The following is a 24035-nucleotide window of genomic DNA, read 5'->3' on the forward strand; positions in this document are numbered from 1 at the left end:
ATTTTTCCAAGGCTCCAATCAATACCTGTGCATGTGATTTTGAGGATGCTGCAAAGTGCAAACCTTTGGAAAATGTAAGTGAGCAAGGCTGCCTAGATAAAATGTTAAAGAATAAATCCACCGTACAGGCATCCATCACATCGATAACATTGGAATAGAGCTCTCATGTATTCCTTTTGGGGTTAAAAGGCTAAAACCCCCACTCGCGGCTCGGAAAGCTGTGTAAGCGAAAGACCGAGACAGGGATGGAAAGGAAGCTGCAAAAGCCGGGGTCCGTGGATGACCACAATACAACAGGATCTACTCTATAAAGCGGCCTATGCGTAAGCTGTGGATCGCTGATTGGGTGGAGCCACTCCTAGGGGATCATCCGATGGGACCGAAAAACCCATGCAGAATGGACTGATCCCGATTCCCAGCCACCTGTACACTTCAGTGAGATTCGAGAACATCAGAGTCAACTTTCGGGCATGATGAGCTGTATCTTCATGAGTCATGGGGCGAAAATGATTTGGAGTCGGTCAGCCCAAAATTTGGGGGACAAAAGTGAGTTCAACGCTGCGAAACACAAAACACTCTTGCCGTAGCGTGTTCTAGCGGTGTAAGGCGGGATGAGTCGCAACGGGGCAGCGATCGACTACGTCATTAGGGCATGGTGCATGTTACAGCATGTACAGCTCAAGAACCAGAGGGAAAAAAAAAGAATTGATCACACACCTGAGTAGATACATTGCAATGAAGCAAACATACAAACATAGCTCCACTTGCTTCCCGACGCTCTAGATTCTCGTGTTGATTCCTGTCCCAAGGGACCCTTGCGCTAGTTGTCCGACTCATCCGAATCAAACATCTTTGATTGGTAATGATTGTATAGTTCAATGCCAAGCCCTCGTTTTTTTTTTCTTCTCGTTCTTAAATCCGCTCCGCTTTGTACGGACGACACAAGTCCATAATGCAATGCATAATATGCTGATCCTTGCTGGCCCAATAGAGCTGCATTAAGTTCAAAGGAGGGGGGGGGCGAGAAACAGTTTTGTGAAACCAAAAAAGGCATACAGATAAAAACCACAACTGGTATGGATTTGTTTTTGTTTTTCATTTCTATATTTTGAAATATTTTAAAGAAGAATATTCCAAGGCTTAGAAGTGATCCATTCATGCACCAGGGACGGCTCACTCGGGTGAAATCTTGGAAAAGTCGGCAGCCGGAAGTATATGGATGTATGTGTCTTATTACCACGCACGGCCTCTCGGCACCGGTTCTTTATCCCCGAGAACAAGCGTTGGAAATCAGCACCGGCGAGTCTGCGAGAAAAAGAAAAAAGAAAAATTCCTAATTTTTGTAGTCATACTCCGTGCAGGTTCCGACAAGTTCGCACCTATGACCTTATTAATTGCCTGCACCCTTGCCCCGCTCTAATAGAAGCTCGCTTTTATATATGGTCAGTCCACCCACGCTACTCGCGACCTCGTATACCTCGTATACCTCGCTTTCAGCCCTACAGCAAATTTTAAGCCACCACCCTCTCACCTCACAGTCAAGGTTAACTTGTTTTTACAGAGAGGTCTCTTATTTACAATCCCGGGCAGGTTTACTTGTGAAGAAAGAAAGAAAAAAAGGCCGCCGGAATTCAAGTGGTAGCGTGCATTCCAAGTCCGGGTTGGTCGTGTCGTTACGTCACGATTCGTGAGAGCTTCACCATTGATATTCAAGTGCTGCGCCGTTTGGAGCTTTGGAATAGTCCCCCTTCACTCAAACAACCCCTCGTAATTCCAGCGCAGCTCCCCCACAGTAGTTGAAACAAGCTGTGCGATTTCTCAATTTGATCCGGATGCGGAACACTGCTGCTCGAGTCGCCCTTGCGGCGGTGTACCTCGCGGCGCTTGCGACTGCGCGCGCGCATGGCGACCATGAATCGATGGACATGGACACAAATATGAACATGGACATGCAGGCGACTGCCACTAGTTCGCATGTCACTGCATCTCCCACGGTGTCGGGCCACCCGAATGGTGCCATGAGCTATTTTGCCTATGGGAAACATTCCAGTTCCATCCTGGCGCATATTATTCTGATGGTGCTGGGCTGGTGCTTCGTTCTTCCTGCAGGTAAGCACAAGATCCAAGGACTGCAAATTTAACAGCGTACTCACCAATTCTTCTTACAGCGGTCATGCTCAGTATTGCGCGCTCCCGATTGGCCCTTCCGTCGCAATTCTTGTTCGCTGTCCTCAATGGCTTCGGTGTGCTTCTCGGCATCGTGTATAATAACCAGACTCCCGATCTTTACAAAAACAATGCGCACCACAAGATTGGTTGGATTGGTACCTGCGTGGTCGGTGTCCAGGTCATCCTGGCTCTCATTTTCACCTATGCGGGACGTGGTGAATCCAAATCGTCGTCTTATGAGCGCGCAAGCTTCCTGCCCATTCCATCGCATCAAGAGCGCTCGTTCCAGTCTGCCCCGTTGCATGAATACCGCTGGTCTGGGGATAGCGGTCAGGGGAGTGAGCCTAGCTCGTCGATTCACAGCCCGGGATCTCCGTGCGATTGTCCTACAGATTATGATGGATTCGAAAAGCCCGAGGAACCCTTGCCTGCCCACCTCGCCAGAAAAGGCTGGTTCCATCGTAGTGTCATGGATCGTTTCCTATCAAAACGCCTGCCAGGAATGGTGTCCAACCGAGTGCTCCGGATCTGCAATGTGATATATAACGTTACTGACCGGATAATCCTACCATTCGGATTTGTTGCTATCACGACGGGTGCTGTGGCCTATGGTGGTATTATGAGACACAGAGAGATCTTCAATGGCCTGGCCCATTTCATCAAAGGTGGGATTTTCTTCTGGTACGGAATCCTCACACTTGGACGATATGTGGGTTGTTGGGCCGACCTGGGCTGGGCGTGGAACAAGAAGCCGATGTCGCCCATAGTCAGCCGATGGAAAGCCAAGATCCCATCCGCAGAATTTGTCGAGTGTCTAGTTATATTCACTTATGGCGTCTCCAATGTTTTCTTGGAGCATCTTTCAAACTGGGGTAAACCCTGGAGCGCGACGGATTTGGAGCATGTTTCCATCTCGATCATGTTCTTTGGAGGCGGCCTGGTAAGACTGAACTTCTAGCTTCCCTTCATCTGATGATTCCCCTTTTTACTGACAATTGTCTATCCATTTAGGTAGGAATGCTGTTTGAATCTTCGCGCATTCGCGAAGCGCTGAACAACACCGTCCTCGCATCCCCCGCGCACGGTACTCGTGACGAGGGCTGGCACCTTCCGAAGTCTCAGGGCGTGTCTCTAAACCCGATGCCTGCTCTCATTATCCTACTTCTAGGTATGATGATGGGGTCACACCATCAAACTAGCATGACCTCTACTATGGTGCACAAGCAGTGGGGCAACATGCTCGTTGGTTTTGCCCTCGCCCGCGGTATGACTTGCGTGCTACTTTTCCTGCGTCCACCCACATCCTATCTCCCGGCACGTCCACCGACGGAGATCATTGCCTCATTCTGCTTGATGTCAGGAGGTCTCATTTTCATGCTCAGTGTGCGTATCCAAAAATTTCCATGATCCTCTCAAATAGTCACTAACGAAGTACATAGACACGAAACGTGATCGAAGCCATGGAATTTTACGACATGGATGCGATGTTCACCTTCACAGTCGGCATGGGTTTCACGGCTTTGATAATGGCCCTCGAAATATCCGTCATCGCGCTCAAGGCGTGGGCTGTAAAGCGAGAGCAGCGGGAACAAGTCACGTATCGCTTCTCATGATGACCCGAATCTCCTTTGTTTTTTCCTTTCCTGTTCTTGATACCCTGTCACATTTATGCAGTTAATGTCTTCCCACGTTATGAAGGGTACTCTGGAAATGATCCACTCCTGGTGGAGATCCATTTGGGTTCGAAATTTTCGGGCCCCTTAAGCTTGTTTTACGTTGCGTTTTTGCCGATATGATGAATTATGGATGTATGTGGTCATTGACGGTGAATGACAATTGATTTAATACGGGCTCTTTATATGAAATATGAATTACTACTGCTAATATCTCGTAATGATTTCAATATGCCTGCAACTTAACTCATATTTTTTCTTCTTTTTTCTCTTACATTTAGCCGACGGAGATAGCTAAGCTTTAACGCCGGCGCCGTGCCGAGTACCGAACGGCACCTGGGCAGAACTATGACATAGGTGGAAGAAGCGAAAAAGGAGAATTAAAAGATCATTGTAATGATTATGTAGGAGGTGTATACAGTTAGACTGCTAAAAGAGCAGGGATTGGAGAGTATATGGGTTTATAAGCATAAACGAACGACAACTCCAAGATTTAGTGCAGACTTGGGGTTGCCACGCAGTTCCTGATTCAAGCTAAAGAATGTCATGAGGGGCAAAACGGGTCGAGTGGGGCTTCCATGGGACAGAGGGGTAACATAATTAAAATTGTCCATATTTCAACTGGCTTTTCTCTCTCTTTTTATTCTGTGATACTACACTGAACTTCATACCTCCTTCGTACCTCAAAAACTACCATAATCATGGCCTCCAACCCTCCCTCCGCCTGCTGCGCCAATGGCTTCAAGCACGAAGGCACCCCCGTCGGCGAGCTCAAGAACATTGAAGGCGGTAGGTTTCATCCAGAAGTCCCCCTCCCCCCCATTCATTCGACATAGACCTAGATAGCTGACAGAAATGCCAATTGCCAGTCAACACTTACATCTCCACTCCCAAGAACAACAAGAAGCCCGACACCGCCATTCTCTACCTGACCGATATCTTCGGCATCTTCCCCAACAACCAGCTCCTCTCCGATGAGTTTGCCAACAATGGATACCTGACTGTCCTCCCCGATCTGTTCAACGGCGGCCAGCTCGGTGTCGACGACATGTCTTCCGGCAAGGTCAACATTATGGAGTGGCTCAAGGACTACCAGCCCGCCCAGGTCGACCCCATTGTGGCCGCGACCATCAAGTACATGCGCGAGACCCTCGGCGTGAAGAGAATCGCCGCAGTCGGTTACTGCTTCGGAGCCCGCGTACGTTTTTACAATTCCTAGAATTTCCGTCATTTGCCCAGGCCGTACTGGGATACTAAGCGATTCATTCATTCTGACAATTCTGCGCTTTGGTTTAGTACGTCACCCGCTTCTTGAAGGATGGCCAGATCAACGTTGGCTACCACGCCCACCCCACTGGCACCACCCACGAGGACCTTGCCGCCATTCAGGGCCCTCTGTCTATCTCCGCTGCTGGTATGTTTCACTCAATTAATCCTGATATTGAAAATATAGAGCTCCAGCTAACCAAAAATCACTTTTCAGAGATCGACAGTGCCTTCCCTGCCAAGCTCCGCCACGAGTCTGAGGAGATCTTGGCTAAGACTGGCCAGGAGTGGCAGATCAACTTGTTCAGTGGTGTCGTGCACGGCTTCGCCGTCCGCGCTGATCTGAGCGACTCTAAGCAAAAGTGGGCTAAGGAGCAGGCCTTCTGCCAGGCTGTTACCTGGTTCAACCGCCACCTGTAAATATTAAACAGGTAGGAATCTGGCTGGGGGTCACATGAAGACTCCAGTATATCTCTTGATATATTCTGGTCCAAGATCTACATACGCCATATCAAACCTGAGAAGGCTAGGAATATTAAACAATTGAATCCGAGATACCAGAGTGGACCAAGATCAGATCCAACTCATTCATATATAAATATATGCTACCTACTCGTCAACGTCTAAGTGGTTTTTCTACTTTTTGAAAGTTTTGAATTCTCCATACAAGTAAGCATAGTACTCATATATTAAGAGCAGATGATCTACTCCAATGCGGTGAACCAACTTAAATCTTCAAGGTATCACATGCAGCGAAGATACCTAGATAAAAGTTGTGCTTTCAAATATTGGGAAATTTCCAACTTTTTAAATTCAAATGTTTCATATTTTACGACTTTGAGACTCCATTTAGAATATCTAATGTTCATAACTAGTGTTATGCTTGACAATATAGTTCACTAGACCGTGACTAAGTAAAGTTGAATTCCTTCCTAACGGGGATTAGCGGGGATCGGCTTACGCTTTTCCCGATTTTCGTTACGTTCGGTCGAATCTTTCGTATTCTTGTCCCAATCTTGCTCGCGGTCATATCCTCTATATATTTTAGAGGGGATTTTCGGCTTGCAGTCAACGACTTTGAACCACTTCCTTTGTGGTCTGTGTAATACTGGGCTTTTTTTGCTTGGAAAGTCGCGTTCTTGCACATAGCCGGATCGCGTGCGCCTCGTGAGTTTATCCCTGGCTACCCGATCCTTCACGGTGTCAAATTAACATGACTGCTTCCGCAGATTTACTTGGTAGAAGCGCCGTGCTACTGAGTTGTAGCCACACCACGTCAAACTATTATACAATATCCCCGTTGAAACGTGGTCGCAAATACCGCGAGAGTTGGAAGCCACCTTGTTCCGCCCCCTCGATCCTCCGCTCCGCCCGTCGATTTCGAGTGCCCGAACTCCCAACGTTTTTCGGACCGCATTCCAAGGTTGCCAGATTCGACACGATTACCCAGCACCGGACTTGAAACAAATCTAGTATACTCTTTGCGATCCCGTAGTGGGAATTGATTGATCATGGCCACCCCGACCGCTTTGCCGCCGCTTCCCTTCAACCCGTCGCGTGTGCGATCATACTTGTTGCGGTTGCCGCTATTCACGCGCCTGGTGCTGCTAGTGATTCTTGTTTTTTGGCTGCTGGAGTTCCAAACTGTTTGGAGTGTGGTGCAATGGGGATCCCTGATCCCCGACGAGATCAATTTGGGTACCAGTAGGTGTTTACCCGGTTCTTGCGGACACCGCTCGACTCGGCCATCCAAGGCATTCGGCTGATATATTTCGGAATTTAGTGTACCGCTTGAATACCTATCCTCTCATCCACACCGGATTCTTCCACGCGGCGTTGAATACCATTGCCCTGACACCGCTCTTGGAGCGCTTCGAGGCGGAACATGGCACCCTTACTGCCATCGCCCTATTCCTCGGACGTGGGTAGCCCTCGAGAGATACTCCCTGCCGAGATACAAGTTGACTGACGGCTTTTTGATAATATATAGCGTTGTCAACTCTTCCCGCAGGTCTTTACCTCTTGATTGAGAAAGTGATCTTGCATATGAATACCCCGGTTGTCGGCTCAAGGTGAGCATGCCATGTCAAGAATGAGATCAAAAGAAACATTGGATCTAACCACTTTCAGTGTCTGGGTATTCATGCTTTTGGGTTCCGAGGCCATTCGGACATTCAAGTCCCACCCGTACTTCAGGTTTGTGGAAACCCTCAGCAGTCCCGTTGGTTGTTATAACTGACATATTTCCCGTTTTGGTAGCCTCGGCCCGTATAAGATTCCCACCTGGACATCGCCTCTCTTTGCCTGCATTGTACTGTCCATTCTTGTCTCCAATGTGAGCTTTTTGGGCCATCTTTGTGCAATTCTCGTGGGCTACCTCTGTAAGTACTTCTTCAAACCATTGCTTCGAGAATTCTACTGACCCAAGCAGTTGGCCTTGGATACCTCAAGGTCTTTGTGCCCCCAGAGAAGGTCCTTCGATGGATCGAAGGCAAGCTCAACCTCTTGGGCCGCCTGCCCCACTATGTATCGGTGGACCAGAAGACATATGGCCGATACGGGGTACTCCCATCCTCCAATGCCGCAGGCACCGGAAACCAAACTCCCTTGAGCTACTTGGGAACTACGCAGCGCTTGGGCTCATAAGACGGCCCAGGAGCTCTTTAATATTTCCCATCCGTGTATAGCTTTTTATTTCACCGGTACTTTGTGTTAGTAGTTCAAATTCTGGGATGCAGCTGGATGGGGATTCATGAGGAAAAGGAAATGCATCTATGGATCATCTCAGCATCACCAATAAAGCATAGCGAATTTAATGTTGGCGTGTTTGCAGAGAAACTCAATTTAATGTACAAAAATCAAACCGAAGCAATTCCAACTGAAGCAAATAATACTAAGATGCAGCTTTATGCTAGTCTGTACTAAATACATAGCAAGATGTACTCCGCTTGATGATATGGAGTACTGCATAGTTGGTCACTATTGCCGGGCGTAAATTCCCCGTAAACAACAGCTGGAGCTTCAATGGCCGATGTACTCCACCTTCCCTTGTTCCAAACCTGAAATCCGATTTGCTAGCTTTGCTACGGAATGGGAAGGACATTAGGATTTTCTCAATGACCTGGACTAAATGGCGCTGAAATGTGAGTGAGAAAATCCAAACCATAACCCAATTGCTCTTGTCTCTTTCCCCGACAGCAGAAGCCCCCCAATTATACCAGAGACCGATCGTGAGACTAATACTCATGCCAGCTGCGATCCGCAATCTGCGGAATAACCCCCAACTCCTCTTCGTTCGCTTGCCTCCTCTGCTGTCGCTCCTTTGCATCGTTGTCGGCGTCGTCTGGCTTCTCCTCCTTCCCTTGAATGAATACTCCCGCAATACCTACATCTCCGAAAATGCGCTTTTGCCGGGCCAGGTCCATGCATACTTCACCGGAAGCGAGCAGAACATCTTCCGTGGTTACAAGCGAGAGCTAGAAGGACTACTCCACGAGGGCCGAAGTACCGAGAACCAGCAAGACGAGGCGGAGTTCACTCCAGCGTATGTGGAATAAGCCCCGAGCGCAATGGGTTCTGAACATGATGCTGACCATTAGTGAAGCATCTCTGCTAAACTTCAATCGATCCTCAAGGTTGCGGGCTTGAAGGTTGCAACGCAGAAGTATGAATATACCTCAGCGGGAATCACCCATCAGGGCGAGAACACCTACGGCATCATCCATGCGCCCCGAGGCGATGCGACAGAGGCGATTGTCTTAGTTGCTGCATGGAAAACGGCCGATGATGAGTTGAACATGAATGGTGTCACTTTGGCTTTGACATTGGCTAGATACTTCAAACGTGAGTCGCTCCGCGAGGTATTTGAAATACTAGTATATACACAGATTGTGGTTTATTGACATCATATTGTTTAATTGATAGGGTGGTCATTATGGTCTAAGGACATAATCTTCCTTTTCACCCCCGACAGCAAATCCGGAACTCAGGCATGGATTGATGCTTATCATGATCTCCACCCGGCATCGGTTCAGCCGCTCCCACTGAAGAGTGGTGCTTTACAGGGGGCGCTTGTCATTGAGTATCCCTTTGAGCACCGTTTCAAGAACTTACACATCGTTTACGATGGAGTCAATGGTCAATTGCCAAATTTGGATCTATTCAACACGGCAGTGGCCATCGCGGGTGGTCAAATGGGCATTGGTGCCAATTTGCAGGAGATGTGGGAGCACAATGACAGCTACGAGGCGCGCCTACAGACCATGCTACGCGGCATGACCAAGCAAGGTCTTGGGTATGCCACGGGCGCTCACAGTAGCTTTATGCCCTACCATATTGATGCCATCACCTTGCAAACCAAGGGCGAAGGTTGGGAAGATGAAATGGCGTTGGGACGTACCATCGAGAGTCTCTGTCGCAGCTTGAACAACCTTCTGGAGCATCTGCACCAGAGCTTTTTCTTCTACTTGCTAATGCAATCCAACCGTTTTGTCAGCATTGGAACTTACCTCCCTAGCGCTATGCTCATTGCTGGAAACTTTACCATCATGGCAATCGCTTTGTGGATGCGAACGGGCTATCACCCAGACGCCAAAAAGGAAAAGCCCACAACCCCTGAGCCTCTCGAGAAAACCTCCCATCAGGCGGCTCCTAAAAATGGATCGGCGCCGGATATCAGTGAAAGCACCGTCGCAGAGCGCCTTTTGGCTCTGCCACTCACCTTGGTCACTGGCCTCCATTTGCTTGGCTTAGTCCCGCTCTGGATGTTCAACACTCTTCCCCATCAGGTCAGTTCAGATCGATACAAAGCCTCCTGCATAGTTCCCTGACGATAAATCCTACTGACACCTGCTTCTAGCTATTTACAACTATCACCTACGTGTTCGTTGCGGTGGATATTGTATTCCCTCTCGTTCTAGCCGCCCTCCTCTGTAACGGCCTGGGTATATTCACCCCTCTGGTCCCACAGCAGTATCTCTTGATCAAGTCATTTACCTTGCTGCTCTTGGGATTATCTCTTTCCACCCTTGCAACACTCAACTTTTCCCTCTCTTTCATGATAGGTCTTCTCTGCGCACCATTGAGCTTCATCACCCATCTGGATATCACATCAGGTGCCAAGCGCTACGCCTTCTCTGGGGTTGGATTGGTGTTGCTGAACCTTCTCTCCCCACCAACCGTTCTGCTGGGCGCCTGTTGGTACACTGGTATATCTGTCGAGACGGTCTTGACACAGGCTGCGTTCGGGTGGGATGTTTGGGGCATGTGGACCCAAGTTGTGGTGTGGTGTGTTTGGTGGCCAGCTTGGTTGATTGGCTGTATCTTGTTAGGATCATCCATGTTCTAATGTCAGCTTAATTATTGTCATACGTGTGCTGTTATATAATCTTAGCCAGAAATGAGCAAAACATCGCATTCTGAAGTCTTGTCGTCCGCTACTACATAATCATTATCTGGTGGCTTGGAATACGAACGGAAAGAAAAACATATCAAAGACGTGTCCCATTGCTGGGGAGTATAACCACAGCCTATTCATTTATTATTGATAAAAACGGTCCAAGACACCAAAAAATTGTCTATGCAGCCCAGACATCCTTGCCCACTCCTTCGATCCAGTGTCCCAGTTGGTTAACACCAGCATCCCAATCCTTCAACCGATTTCGCATTCCATCGATTTGCTTCATATCCAAAACCTTAGGCTGCACCCAGTGGATCTGTGCCACCTGCGCCACCTGATCAATTGATCCCTTGAGCAAACCAAGCGACAAAGCCTTCATAACGAGATGCTCAATCTCATCGGGCTGTACCTTTGTCTCCGAGGCAATGGCCGAGAAAGCAAGGGAACGGTCGTGTGGGGGGCGTCGGAACACCATCTCGGTCAGTGCAGCCAGGGAAATCTTCTGGTACAGGAACCCGCGGTGTGACTCGAGCAGCTTGTTCTTGCTAATGTTACCAGCCAACACATCGTAAGCGGTCAAATCTCCGCGGTTGAAGGCGAAGAGGAGGTCGCGCAGCCAGTTGTGCGGTGTGTTGGTCAGGGAATCCAGGATTGGGTGCAAGAGGAGCTCGCCGAAGTTGTAAATCGAGTCGGAGACAAGGGCAGCGACGCTGAGGTTGTAGGCGCGAGAGACACGCTCGGTTTCGGGAATTTCTTCCAAATCAATGCAAGCCAGGTAGAGGAGGGCGTTCTTGTAGAAGGATGCGAATTCTTCCTTGGCCTGAAATACAGTCAGTATCAGTATCTCCAGTTTTTGGTGTTTCTTATTGTCCATTTCAACTGCAGCAAGGAAGGGGAAGGACGTACGTGATAATAGTCGGCGTTAACTTTGTAGAATGCCGCATGCACAACAGTCTCAACTGAATCGAACAAGTCCAGCGCCGTCTGGCAAGAGGCCAAATCCTTCTGGGCCCCCTCTAGATCGGGTAGTCGTAGCTTGGCATTGGCGACATCGGCAAGCGCATAGACATAGGCATCTTGTGATTCGGGCGTGTTCACCTTATCCGCGAGGGTTGTGAGGAAAGTCAATCGTTCCTTGTCATCTATTGTCCCCGCAGGAGTGAGCAATTCGTCCCACAGTAATCTAGGCAGTGCAGATCACGGAGATAGCTTGCTTTTCAAGAGCACTTACCAGCACATTCTGTCGATGCCATCAACCCCAGCGCGACGAACTTGAGTTGGTTGATCCGGTCGGAGAAGCTAAGCACGAAGGTCTTGAAGATAGCTAAGCGCTGGGGTGCGCTCTCTGGCAAGCGGAAGAACTCAACCAGGGAATCTGTGAGTTGATGCCATAGCTTTCGCTCCCAGAACTCTTCAAAGGTCAGGAAGTAGGTTTGCGTCTCGGGGGTGCCATTTGCTTGCTGTTCGGCAAGGAAGTCGGGGATCTTAGACTCCATGGCGGGGGAAATGTGGGAGGATTTGGAGCAAACTTGTAGGCCGTGGTGAGAGGGAGACACCACAAAGAGATAAGGTAGAGTCGTTAAGTGGTGGGGGTGAGGGATGGATGATGGATGGGAGGATGGGGCGGACAACGGAAGCTGTTGATGATGTCTTTTTGGCCGCAGCTTTCGGGCGGTGAAGGCTGAGAGCTTTACGTTCATGTACTACTACAACTTACAAGTAAGTACTTCTTCACCAGTGCAAATTTGTTGATCAAAATTGAAGATACATGCTAATAGGAGGAGGACAATATACTTCAGTATTGACCATAAAAATCTGAAAAATTTAATTTCTGGATCTCTAAAGCGAAACAAAGCTTTCGGAACTTTGCAAGAAGCTTATAAGCTAGCACTGACTCAGTGCACTCCCACATGCAGGCAGTATAGGTCCTGCTTTGCTCTGAATGAAATAGGTAAAATTCCCACTTGGAACTCGGAGACATTACAGTGTTCTATGCACCTCCCGAAGTCTGCGACAAAATGTTTCCGAGGGGAAAAGTATCAATTAAGGTCCCCGGCATCTGCAGCAGGAAGTGTCCGAAATGTCTCCGAGAGGATGCTTATATACTGCGATTCCAACCATGGAAGACTGAACAAGCCTAAACATTTGAACACTTGATATCAACTTTATCGCATATTGTCTTCTTTTCCTTTTTTCTTAAACAATTACATACTCGCGACACTCTTAGTATCCATACCCTTGAACTGAGACAACTCTCTCCATCATGACTGATTTCACAGAGGCAAATCGGAAATACTTCGAGTAAGAAAGACACCTAACAAATCTTGGACTGAAATGAGAGACTGACGGCCCATCATAGCCAGCTGGCAGTCAGCTATCAAGATCGGTTTGCCGACTCGATGAAAATGCTTTCGGAGCAGACTTTGCAGAACAGACTCTGGATCAGTGATCAATGGAAAGACACTGTCAGCCAAGATCAAGACATCAGAATGCTCGAGTACGCTTGTGGCCCAGGGATGATTTCGATGGTATGTTAGCTGGAAGCACTTAAGCTGAGGAGATTCTTTCACTTGCATAAAACTGACTTTCAATTACGTGCAGACCCTAGCACCCTTCTTGACTCAAGTTATCGGCATTGATGTCTCCGATAACATGGTGGAACAATTCAACCATAATTCTGGCCTTCTTGGCCTTACAGACAAGGTGATTGGCCACACAGCTGATCTTCTCGCTGAGAATATCCCCGTCGAATTTTCTGGGCCACCGTATAAAGATCTGGATTTGGTCACCATCAGCATGGCATTACACCACTTTGAGAACCCGGCCAATGCTTTGCAGCAACTGGGAGGGCGACTGAAGAAGGGCGGTGTCTGCTATATCATTGACTTGGTTTCACACTCCGGGCATGGCCACGGTAATGGAGGAGACAAGCATGATTTTGGTAATGCTGCTCATACCGTCAAGTCCCACGGGTTTTCTCAAGAAAATATGCAGGAGCTTTTCCAGGGAGCTGGATTCGGCGCTGTCGGATACAAGATCCTCGATCAGCCGTTGGTATTCAGTAGGGATGGGAAGAATATCTCTAAGACGGTTTTCATTGCTCGTGCCCAACGAGTATGAGCTTGAGTGAAGTCATGCGGCGTCGAGATACGACAAACTTCGCTGTGGCATGGGGCCCGGGGAGTTATGTAGTAGTGTTCATTATCCTCCAAATTTGGACTGCATTGCCCTAGGAGGTCTATACTCATATAGTATATGGATCAATTTGACAATTTTCCCATGTCTCTATAAGTGATAAACGTTACTTGTAATGCAACATCTTGGCATTGATCTTCTTATTCTATTTTGATTTACATGCAGCCTTATTATGGTGCATTGTAGAAAAGATTTGAAGAAATGGAACGCTATCCTGTGGGCCAAATTATAGCTTCACGTTATCAATAATACCTCGGGGCAAGATTTGTAGGGTCAAAGACACTCGGAATCTCGCCATAATGACCATACGGAAACAATGCATCGACTGGTATGTTGAGCATAAAGCTAAAGTCCGGTGGTTCTAGAGGTGCTTGCGGATTGGCTTTCTCCTGAGCCTCTAGTCTCTTTCGATGAACCGCTTTGAATAGCTCCATTCTTGAAGCTATTCGGTCAAAGACTTCAGGTGATTTTGAGAAGGCTTCGTGATTGTCCACTCTCTGCAAAGCGAGAGTGTCGGCATCATGTATCTTCCGGATTATTGATTCGGCCGTCTGGTCAACGTCAATTGTACTTTGAACATAAGCTCTGTCCCATCCGATGTTTTCACCCTGAAAAAGGGTCAGTCGAGATAGTGTGACCATAGCAACGCCAAATTGACACCAGATAGTAAAAGGGAAGAAGGGGAGTAGTTCGGATGGAATGGACTGAATGTCGTAGAAAAAAGACTTCACGGCCTCCAAGCAGCGGAAGAGAAGATCCAGTCGCGTCGCTGTGTGATCTCCATACTTGGATTCGGAGAAATCTTCACTCAACGAGACCCGATATATGAGGATCTCTACCGTCTGGTAATGACAAGATAATAGAGCTACACGATCAGGGACCATGGGAAATCAGCATCGAAGCAACAAATCGGGGATTTAGATTCGTGTACTGACCTGAGTGGGGAAATTCGCAGGGTAAGGATGCTTTGAGTTGTTGAAGCTCTGCCTGGTGACCTCGAACTATGAGAGCGAGCGGCGTGGTAAGGACTGGAGGAGTTTCTTGCAGATTGGTGGACATTGTATGATGAACTTTGTCAGCCAGATGCATTACTCGTACAAGCTGGACAAGATAGGCATCGGTAGCGAATTCTGAAGCCTCTTGCAGGGCTTCGCAGCATTCATGGGTATATTTTGTGAAGCGGATAGGTTCCATGTCTCTCACGCACACGGTCAGCCTAGATGGTTGGTCAATATAACTTGTGAAAAGTCCGACTACATGAGATTAAAGCATCAATCAACTTACATGACACTGATATAGTAGCATCCCAAATAGATCCGACGTTCCTCAAGAGTTCGTGCAGGAATCTGATTAGGCTGGAAGTCAATAGCTCTCAGGTAGGAAAGCGGCCTATCAAGGCTTCTTAACGACGAGATCCCCTGATTTAAATTTAAGCTGATGACTTGTGCCATTGCTAGTTGCATGAATACGTCAAGCTGTGCGCTGAACTGAGCATGGATACTGGGACCCACAGCGTCCTGTATCTGACCGGTACTTGGTTCGGATTGCTCCCAACGTGGAATTTTAGAAACGGTGATGAACCAGGACACAAAGACGAGAAGACCCTGGAGAATATCCATGCTATGTTGACCACCCAGCACAATGTGCTCTGCAACCCACTGTTTGACCGTTTCTGCAATTTCTCGCTGGCGTGGTCCCGTTTGACTGGCGACCATGGAGATGTTCAGATGGAGGAATGGATGTTCTCTTCGTAATTGTTCCGCAGTAAGATTGGGAGGAATGACAATAAACGGAAACAAAGGGAGAATTGACCTTCTCAAGACTGCCATAAATATTTCATCATCTTGTCCCTTCGGCACTGAATTATCCTCATTTGGATGTATTGAGGACAGTCCTGGCGATGGACTAATGTTGGATTGGGCATCCCTAGATCTCTCCGATGCGGCAAGCATTTCAACCATCCGGTCTAGCTTTGCCTCTAGTGCTGAAACCTCGCTGATGATATGTATTAGTGGATTGTCACAATTTAAATCAGAATACATACAGGCTCCCTCGGGTAGGTTTCTGACGACGATGTGCTCCAGGGGCCTGGCCACTACACTCCTTCTCCAAGCGACGGCATCTATAAAATACCAGTGTGGGTTAATTTCACGTGAGTAACACTCTTGAAATATCTAGTTACTTACCGCTTGCAGACTCCGTTTGCCTCCGGCTCACATCGTACTTTGGCCTTGGCACATGTCCTGCACGCCTTCGGCATACGAGCTCCGAGGGTATCACTCATGGCGGAACGGGCTGTTACACCAGGTCCCACAGCAATACGGAGAAATACGATAATCGGAAGATTATTTCATGTATTGATGAATGGTACGGAGTAGACTAAGAGAGTGAAGAAGCGGAAGCGGGAACGGAGATGCGACTCTTCTCCTTTGAAATGTTGCCTTTAATCCCGTTAATCCCGTTCAAGGACCCACTTATTCCGGTTTTAACGCGACTCGCGACTAAGTAGCCGCAGGGAGGCTTGGACTTTAGTGTATGAATGATGGTGAATTTCGCCAAAACTGGCTAGTGTATATGGACGTTGATTTAGACTACCGATCTCGGTTAAAGTAATTTCTAGAGGCGTTCCAAATGCCCCTAGCTCCCGTCGCAATTGCGTGCCTTCCGTCGTATAGCGGGAAGACGACCACCGCGCCAAACGCGCAAAACTGCCAGATTATAGCGACTGTTGTCCATCCAGAGAAGAATGACTTGGTGAAAATATAATCACGGTATAGTGGAAGTGGCCAGACGATAACGGTGACCAGGAAGAGCACCACGAACAAAGTGCATGCAATTTTGAGCCATTTGTAAAGTTCCTTCAACGTCGCATCATCAAACGGATGCTGGACATCGTCAATACTGAGCTGGAATGTAGATATCGGTGGGGATGTCGCAGGGTTTGTTTTCTCTTCAAGCGCCTGGACTTCCTCCGGGTCAAGGTTACGTTTGGGCTCAGACTGGGCAGTCCCGGGCAACGAGTTGACTGAGCTCTTGAGATCTTTCAGATCATCCGGAGAATATTCACCATTGGACTCAACGCCCTCGTTAAGTGTGCTTGTGTCTGATGCGGCGTGAAGCCGGGCCTCATCGGTCAGTTCGATGCGAAGGAATTCTCGCCAGTCAAACTGGTAGGGCTTGTAGAGAGACAGCACGACGGAATAAAGCGCCGGCGAGAAGAAGGATGCAATGGCTGCGTAGAGAGCAGGGTACTCGTTGGACGTTGTAGCGATGTCGACAGCCCCGTACATCGAGCCGGCCGTTGCTAACCAAACTGCAAGGCCGGTGAAGAATCCCAAAATAGGAGACACAATGGCAGCAAGGCGGGTTTGGCGCGACCAAAACAGTGTCAGGATGAGAGGAATAATACCAGGACAGGATATAACTGGTCGCAGGTAGTTAATCCAAGTCATGTTCGCCCCGCCGTAATTCATCGCAATGGAAATCCCGGTAATGAAGATACCGTGAGCGACCACCGCTATATGACTGACGCGTACGAGCTTCTTGTCGCTCACCTTGGGGTTCAAGTAGGTCTTGTAGATATCGTAAGAGAGTATACTGCTTACTGCGATCATAGACGACGAAACGGTGCTGGTGAGAGCCATGAAGAGCAGGAAAAAGAAACCAATGATTCCCTTGTCACCCAGCAGAGCCTTGAGTACATAAGGCATGACCATCCCCATGCTCACCTCGGTTGAAGTGAGTTCACCAGGATATGTGGGAAAGATGGGGGTATGTTGGATGGCTCGCGCCGTCAACCCAATCACTGTTCCTAAACCCCACGGAATACCAAACACAGCGATTGCAGCAATGCTGTATCCGGGCACTGTGGACCGGACCTCGGTTGCGAAGGATTTTTGCCAGAATGCCGTGTCCTGTCATCCTTGAAATTAGCATACTGTAAAATAATCTTCTAGGGGGATCACGCCTTACCATAACAACTAAAGCCAAATTTCCAAACTTCAAGATCAGGCCCCAGATGATGGCACCTTTGGATTTGAAGGTGAGCAATGACCCATCGTAGTTACCAACGATGTAATTTTCTCCGGCGGTGGCAACAATTTTCTCGTAGAGCCCACCCAATCCACCCACCGCAGAGTTGGTAAGTACAGCGAGAGTAAAGTAGATGATGAGAATCAAGGCAATCGCGGTGTGAAGATAATCGGTGAGGAATGTCGCCTTGAGACCACCAACAGCGGTATATAGGACCACTATCAAATAACTTAGCGGGTTTTCTACAGGATGGATCTCAAGAGTCACTTACCTCCAAGGGGGATGAGAATAGTTGCTGCCACAAAGTTCATGCCAGAGACACCGTAGATAAGTTGGGATCCGGTCATAATCATAGAAGCACATCCAAAAACATTGTTTACCAAGTTGAGAACGATAAACACGAGATGTCCAATTTTCCCATATCGCATGCGCACGATCTCCAACGAAGTGTGCGCGTATGGAACTCGAATCTTTGCCATGACGCCGAGTGCTGCCATTAGTGCAATCTGGAAGCAAAGACCAGAGCCCCACCACTATTACTCTGATTAGCTTGAAAGTCAAGGAGAAACAAGAAAAAAGAAGTGGCAAAGTAATAGTTCATGCGACATACCAGGGGAAGTGCTAATCCATAATTATAACACATTGCCGCTGCCAACACAGTCTCATTGATCCACATCCACGATGAAAACACCGCTGAAGCTGTAAGACCAGTACCAACCGATCGATTGGCGACCATGAACATCTCGGATTTTCCTGAATCCTCCGAGAGATAGGCTTTTTGAACCTTGACGGCTAAGAGAATGACGCCGCAGAAGACCACGCCAAGGCCAATGAGTAGGCCATAAGCTGCACCTTGAGAAATCAAGGCCAGCTTGGCCGTATCTATTGTATTAGACATAGCTAATGAAATTTTTAAATAATGAAATGTTTAACAGAAAACTGGTCTAATGTGACTGGAGACTGTAGTTCATATACTGATTTACTCAAGAGTCAAGGGTCCAGGTGGCTGCTTGCGTCTAGCCCACTATACGATGATGTGGGCCCAATCAAGTTAAAATCTTTCGAGAATACGCAAGATTTAAAGAATAAAAGAACCGCATTGACGTAGATTTCCACGTCGTTCGTGTCCACTATTGCGTTATGCAGGAAGGCTAAGTTTAACACTCGGGTCAGATCTGTGGATGATTCGCCAGATAAGTAAATATTTTCAACATGTGAATATCAAATCTATCGGTCGCATGGCATTCTGACTTTGATTATATCATGATTAACATTTAAACAAAAGTTTTTGGTTACTGGTGTTATGAACAAATGTTATTTCGTCAAATCTTGGAAAGCTGCTTCAGCTGGAGTACCTCAAGCATCACCGCTGATGCCAATTGTACTTTAGTAGCTAATATTTCATAGTTGACCAATAGAATCCAGCTATTGGAGATAAATCTTTTTGTTATAAAAAGCAATAACCATGTCATTGGGGGTTGCTACCAATTAGATATGTTGATGACCTCTTACCCCTGTTCGGATTGCGTGCCATCATCACTCAATGACGATGGAATCGCTCGCTATCACGAACCAACAAAAATGCCACAAAATTACTCCGCACCAAAAACCAAAATCACGATTATCTGTCGGCCGATAGAATAAATTCCGACATCAGTATCAAGAATTACGAGGATGAGAGTACAAACAACGATGAGAGGAGAGGGCATGATCATTGTCACCATGGAGGCGTCTCACACTGGCCGTAAATCCTCCGCTTGGTAAATCGTCTAATGAGAATGACTCATAACCATTCAAATCGATCCCAACTACAGAGCATTCAAGATGACAGAAAAGGCAGAAAATTCTCAAATATTGAGCGCAGAGCCTACGGCGCAGCGCAAAGAAATCATTTTAAATGCATTCGTGATGAACACTCCAGGTCATCTAGCACCAGGTCTGTGGAAACACCCGCGGAACAAGACCGACCAATACAAGAAACTGTCATTCTGGACTGATCTGGCCCAGCTTCTAGATGAAGCCGGCTTCCATGCCATGTTCATCGCAGACACCTTGGGGCCGTACGACGTCTACAAGGGCCCCGCAAATGTCACTCCCGCGTTGGCCTCTGGGGCACAATTTCCCGTCAACGACCCACTATACCTTGTCCCCGCGATGGCAGCAGTCACAAAGAACATCATATTTGGAGTCACCGCAAGTCTCACGTACGAGAAGCCGTATGCTCTCGCTCGGAGACTTTCGACGGTGGACCATCTCAGCGAAGGTCGGGTGGCATGGAACATCGTCACCTCATACCTCGACAGTGCGGCGCGGAATCACGGTCTGAAAGAACAGATTCCCCACGATGAGCGGTATGCGATTGGTCATGAGTACATGGAAGTTTTGTACAAGCTTTGGGAGGGCAGTTTTCGAGATGGAGCTGTGGTCGCAGATCGAGAGACTGGGGTGTATATTCAACCAGATGGTGTGCTGGAAATCAATCACCGAGGCAAATATTTTGATGTCCCCGGCCCGCACTTCTGCGAGCCCTCGCCGCAGCGTACACCGTTTCTGTTCCAGGCTGGTGTTTCGGAAGCGGGGAATGGATTTGGAGGGAAGCATGGCGAGGCGATCTTTATCGGGGGACAGACGCCTGAAATTACGAGCGCGACGGTGAGAAATATTCGGGGGATTGCTGAGCAGGAAGGACGGCTTCCGGCACACATAAATATTATTGTGGGGATTAATGTGATTGTTGCGGCGACGGATGAAGAGGCACAGCGGAAGCGAGATGAGTATCTTCAGTACGCGGATGAAGAGGGTGCACTTGCTTTGTTTGGAGGCTGGACTGGAGTTGACTTGTCTGGGCACCCTGATGATGAAGATTTTCGATTCAGCGAGTCACCGAGAGTACAGTCTATCGTACGACGGTGGTCTGGTACAGTCCCAGGAACCGAGAATCTGCCATGGACGAAAAGACGAATTGTCGAGTACATCAGTGTGGGAGGGCTTCAGGCTAAGATTGTTGGTAGTCCTATCAGTGTTGCAGATGAGTTAGAAAGATGGGTGAATGTAGCTGGAGTGGATGGGTTCAACCTTGCTCACATAACGAATCCTGGGACGTTTGAAGATATCGTTGAGTTTTTGCTCCCCGAGCTGCGGCGGCGAGGACTTTTTCGCAGTAAAGTCGAGAAAGAAGGCGCCACTGCCCGTGAGGTCTTTATTGGGTCAAAGCGTCTGCCGGAAGATCATCCAGGAAGCAAATTCAAGTGGCATGCAGGAGAGGAGAGGCCCGTATATCAGTTTAAGGAGAACAGCAATAGTGCAAGTCAGATTATTGGAAGTGAATAAATTTGGCACTGAGAGATAGTGCCTACTAAGTTGGAACATGCGCTTCTGATACTCAAGTTCTATTTTCAATACAAATGATCAGAGATACATGCCCATATATATGACTTAGTATGAGCTTTCGGGTAACCATTTTCGATGTCGTTCCAGGGCTCAGGCTGCAAATGTACCAGTCCGCAGCTTATCCAGTGCTTGGGACAGTTTGCGATAATGCTCTTCAAAATACTCTCATCCTGACACTGGGCTTCATCATTCATTAAGTCGATAAAATAGGTGTTTGCGTAATAAGAGATTCCCTTAATGACCGGAAATCTTCCAGGGGTATATGCTAGGCCAGGATCGAAAAAAGTCGATGACTTCTGATTTCCAAGTCATCCACGGATGTCCTTACCATTCTAGTTCTGCAGGGCCTGCAGGGCCGACAAAGCTTGAGAGGTTAGGATCCTCCAGGTTTCTGGATGAAATTTCGCAGAGGGTTTTCAAAGATGCGTCCATCCAGATGTCTGCTAGGTAGAATATTCTGCAAGGCGCACTCGATGGCATCGGCAGGCATATTAGGAGTAGTCATTTTGGGAGTATCTACTAGAGATAGCGTCCCGACTGGGTCGGGTGAGTCGAAAGGAAAAGGAACGTCAAACAGACGGACGGTTATTGCGGCAGACGAATTGAATATGATCGAGTAGGAGAGGATCCGGTTTGTATAGGACATGCGCTGTTCCAAAAAAAGCCAATATGACTCTCAATGGTTAAGCTTGTTGTTTAAAGTTATTCCAAGTTCTCAATTCTTTAAGATCATTTGCCTCTGCAAAGCTGTTTGTTTGGTATATAAAGATGGTTTATTTGGAAGGTAGTCAGTCCTAGAAGGGTCTCAGTTTAGTGTGGCCTTGTAATTTATAGAGGATGTGCGCGATTTTAAAGCTGAGCGCATTCTTTAAGGTTGTTTGCTTCTTCGAAGACGTTTGCTTGTTCAAGAATCTTTGCTGTATAAGGTTATTCTAGAAGGTATATCTAGAAGGCTAAACTTAGTATGACTTGGAGTTTATATAGGCTGTGCGCGATTTGAAGTTGAGCAAATTTTCAGAAGTGGTTCCAAAAGAACATTGAAGGTATACTTCTAGACAAAATCCAGAAAAATTCTAGAATACTACTAGAATACTACTAGTATTTACTTTTAACATGGTATTCAGATTGATATAGGCTATGCGCATAATATGGTATCACCGTGGCGTTCAGATGATAGAGGCTACGCGCAATTTAAGGTTGAGCACATTTTCAACCTAGTATCTAATTTTAACATGGTATTAATACGGTGTTCAGATTGATAGAGGCTATGCGCGATTTAAAGTTGAGCACATTCTTTAAGGTTGTTTGCTTGTTCGCTGATGTTTGCTTGTTTGCTGTATAAGCTTATTCTAGAAGGTATAACTATCTAGAATGCTAAATTTACTATGACTTGGAGTTTATATAGGCTGTGCGCGATTTTAAGTTGAGCAAATTTCCAACCTGGGAGGCGGTTTCAAGAGAAGGGTACTTCTAGACAGAATCTAGGAAACTTCTACAATACTCATTTAATTTTAACACGGCGTTTAGATTTATAGAGGTTATGGGCGATTTTAAAGTTGAGCATGTTCTTTAAAGTCAAGGTTGTTTGCTCCTTTAAGGTTGTTTGATTGAAGGATGTTTGCGCTACAAGTAAAAGGTACTGGTACACCAAAAACACTAAACTCACTATCGTCTTAGATTTTACAGAGAACATATGCGATTCTAAAGCGAAGCATGTTTTTCAAATTATTTCCCCTTAAGCTTACCGCTCAAGCACATTTTGGTATGTTTTTACAATTAAAAAAACATTTACCAACACATTTTATGATTGGCTTCGTATGACATCCGATATGCACAGTTATTAGGTCAAGGATTCAAAACTGCGAAACCTACCTCCCTATGACCTCCCTACTCCCTACAGAAGACATATCTGATGATCGACTTCGTTGGTCTACGCAGATGGAAAAATTGCGTTAAAGGTTTATATAAAACATTGAACGAGCATGGGTTCCATTTGGATCGCTAAGCCTGAGAATTACTTGATTGATATGAAAGGCAATGCCTGCATAATTGACCTTGATGATAATTATACTGAGAGCTGGATTGACATCCATGAATTCCAATTTCCGATTAAGGAATCCCTTCGATAAGGCTGCGTCCCACATCAGTGTTGAGTTGTGGAGCCCATAGGTACATCGCCCAATAAGCATCCCATGTATCCCGCACGGACAAGTCGGAAAAAGCCGATGGCAACTTTGACGAGTTGAAGATTTTGCTTGCTGTTTGCATCCAGTTGGCCATAAAAGTTGACGAAGTAAGAATTTTCAACTCGGATGTTCTAATTCAAGCTCTACTCCACACCCCATGTTCACTGTTAACTGATCACTTCCTAAAACGCTCTGTGGACATGTCCGCTATACTCCGCCATATGGTATCTGGTCTTGAATGTCCAAAGGATTTCATTATGAATTGTTTGGTTGCGCTAGTGTCAACGCCCCACCCGACAGTCAATTTCAGATTTCAGATTTCAAATTTTCTTGGATTTAATAACGTTAAAATGCGATCTACTAACCTTTTGGAAGCTGCTAAACTGGCCAACTCATATCCAAAGTAATACTCACCTGATTTTTAACAATGCTGGCTCGTTTTCTTCAATCTTCTTCACTATAAAAAAGTCATATTTGCGGCCTCCGACATAGGCGAGATGTAAAAGATTTTGCCGAGTATATCTGGAGACTAAAAGCTTTGCCGAGCTAAAGTGGGTCCGTCAGCGTTTTCTAAGAAGTCAAAGTCCATCAGACTCCATCTTAACACAACCCCGAAGAAAATGAATACCCCCTATTGGCCCATTGTATTTATGAGGCATTCCGCATTATGGCGTGCTTTTGCAACAAGCTTTATCCGGAGGTACCAGAAACAAAATTTGATCTGGC

The 24035-nt window shown here is 47.1% G+C and overlaps 9 protein-coding genes across 9 annotated transcripts; 6 read left to right on the forward strand and 3 right to left on the reverse strand.

Annotated features, from left to right (window-relative positions):
* Positions 1-1832: 1832 nt before the first annotated feature.
* Positions 1833-3782, forward strand: N7466_004576 (Ytp1 family protein; the record flags this gene model as incomplete). Its single annotated transcript, XM_057163973.1, has 4 exons — positions 1833-2109; positions 2169-3109; positions 3181-3552; positions 3609-3782. The coding sequence occupies 4 exons, from the start codon at positions 1833-1835 to the stop codon at positions 3780-3782; spliced, it is 1764 nt and encodes a 587-aa protein (XP_057022654.1).
* A 761-nt stretch (positions 3783-4543) lies between these two features.
* Positions 4544-5528, forward strand: N7466_004577 (dienelactone hydrolase family protein; the record flags this gene model as incomplete). The annotated part of the gene is made up of 4 exons (XM_057163974.1): positions 4544-4631; positions 4712-5040; positions 5139-5256; positions 5326-5528. 4 exons carry the CDS (start codon positions 4544-4546, stop codon positions 5526-5528), a joined length of 738 nt encoding a protein of 245 aa, XP_057022655.1.
* A 1091-nt stretch (positions 5529-6619) lies between these two features.
* On the forward strand, positions 6620-7754 carry rbd2 (rhomboid protease family protein RBD2; the record flags this gene model as incomplete). The annotated part of the gene is made up of 6 exons (XM_057163975.1): positions 6620-6812; positions 6892-7029; positions 7099-7180; positions 7239-7304; positions 7368-7489; positions 7540-7754. 6 exons carry the CDS (start codon positions 6620-6622, stop codon positions 7752-7754), a joined length of 816 nt encoding a protein of 271 aa, XP_057022656.1.
* Positions 7755-8353: 599 nt separating this feature from the next.
* N7466_004579 (GPI-anchored transamidase subunit GAA1) lies at positions 8354-10455 on the forward strand (the record flags this gene model as incomplete). Its single annotated transcript, XM_057163976.1, has 4 exons — positions 8354-8652; positions 8713-8951; positions 9033-9895; positions 9967-10455. The coding sequence occupies 4 exons, from the start codon at positions 8354-8356 to the stop codon at positions 10453-10455; spliced, it is 1890 nt and encodes a 629-aa protein (XP_057022657.1).
* A 229-nt stretch (positions 10456-10684) lies between these two features.
* Positions 10685-12002, reverse strand: N7466_004580 (proteasome regulatory particle lid subunit RPN9; the record flags this gene model as incomplete). Its single annotated transcript, XM_057163977.1, has 3 exons — positions 10685-11326; positions 11413-11648; positions 11738-12002. 3 exons carry the CDS (start codon positions 12000-12002, stop codon positions 10685-10687), a joined length of 1143 nt encoding a protein of 380 aa, XP_057022658.1.
* Positions 12003-12769: 767 nt separating this feature from the next.
* N7466_004581 (class I SAM-dependent methyltransferase) lies at positions 12770-13626 on the forward strand (the record flags this gene model as incomplete). The annotated part of the gene is made up of 3 exons (XM_057163978.1): positions 12770-12807; positions 12866-13034; positions 13108-13626. 3 exons carry the CDS (start codon positions 12770-12772, stop codon positions 13624-13626), a joined length of 726 nt encoding a protein of 241 aa, XP_057022659.1.
* Positions 13627-13955: 329 nt separating this feature from the next.
* Positions 13956-15985, reverse strand: N7466_004582 (Zn(II)2Cys6 transcription factor domain-containing protein; the record flags this gene model as incomplete). Its single annotated transcript, XM_057163979.1, has 5 exons — positions 13956-14566; positions 14637-14917; positions 14986-15696; positions 15746-15823; positions 15888-15985. Coding segments are annotated over 5 exons (1779 nt in total), but the record flags the coding sequence as incomplete, so codon positions are not given.
* Positions 15986-16292: 307 nt separating this feature from the next.
* On the reverse strand, positions 16293-18631 carry N7466_004583 (sodium:solute symporter family protein; the record flags this gene model as incomplete). The annotated part of the gene is made up of 4 exons (XM_057163980.1): positions 16293-17615; positions 17674-17951; positions 18005-18266; positions 18344-18631. 4 exons carry the CDS (start codon positions 18629-18631, stop codon positions 16293-16295), a joined length of 2151 nt encoding a protein of 716 aa, XP_057022661.1.
* A 926-nt stretch (positions 18632-19557) lies between these two features.
* On the forward strand, positions 19558-21063 carry N7466_004584 (LLM class flavin-dependent oxidoreductase; the record flags this gene model as incomplete). The annotated part of the gene is made up of 1 exon (XM_057163981.1): positions 19558-21063. The coding sequence occupies one exon, from the start codon at positions 19558-19560 to the stop codon at positions 21061-21063; it is 1506 nt and encodes a 501-aa protein (XP_057022662.1).
* Between the last annotated feature and the right edge of the window lie 2972 nt (positions 21064-24035).

The sequence above is a fragment of the Penicillium verhagenii genome, assembly GCF_028828195.1.
Source record: "Penicillium verhagenii strain IBT 33310 chromosome Unknown utg000005l_segment0_segment0, whole genome shotgun sequence".
In the NCBI taxonomy this organism is placed as follows: domain Eukaryota; kingdom Fungi; phylum Ascomycota; class Eurotiomycetes; order Eurotiales; family Aspergillaceae; genus Penicillium; species Penicillium verhagenii.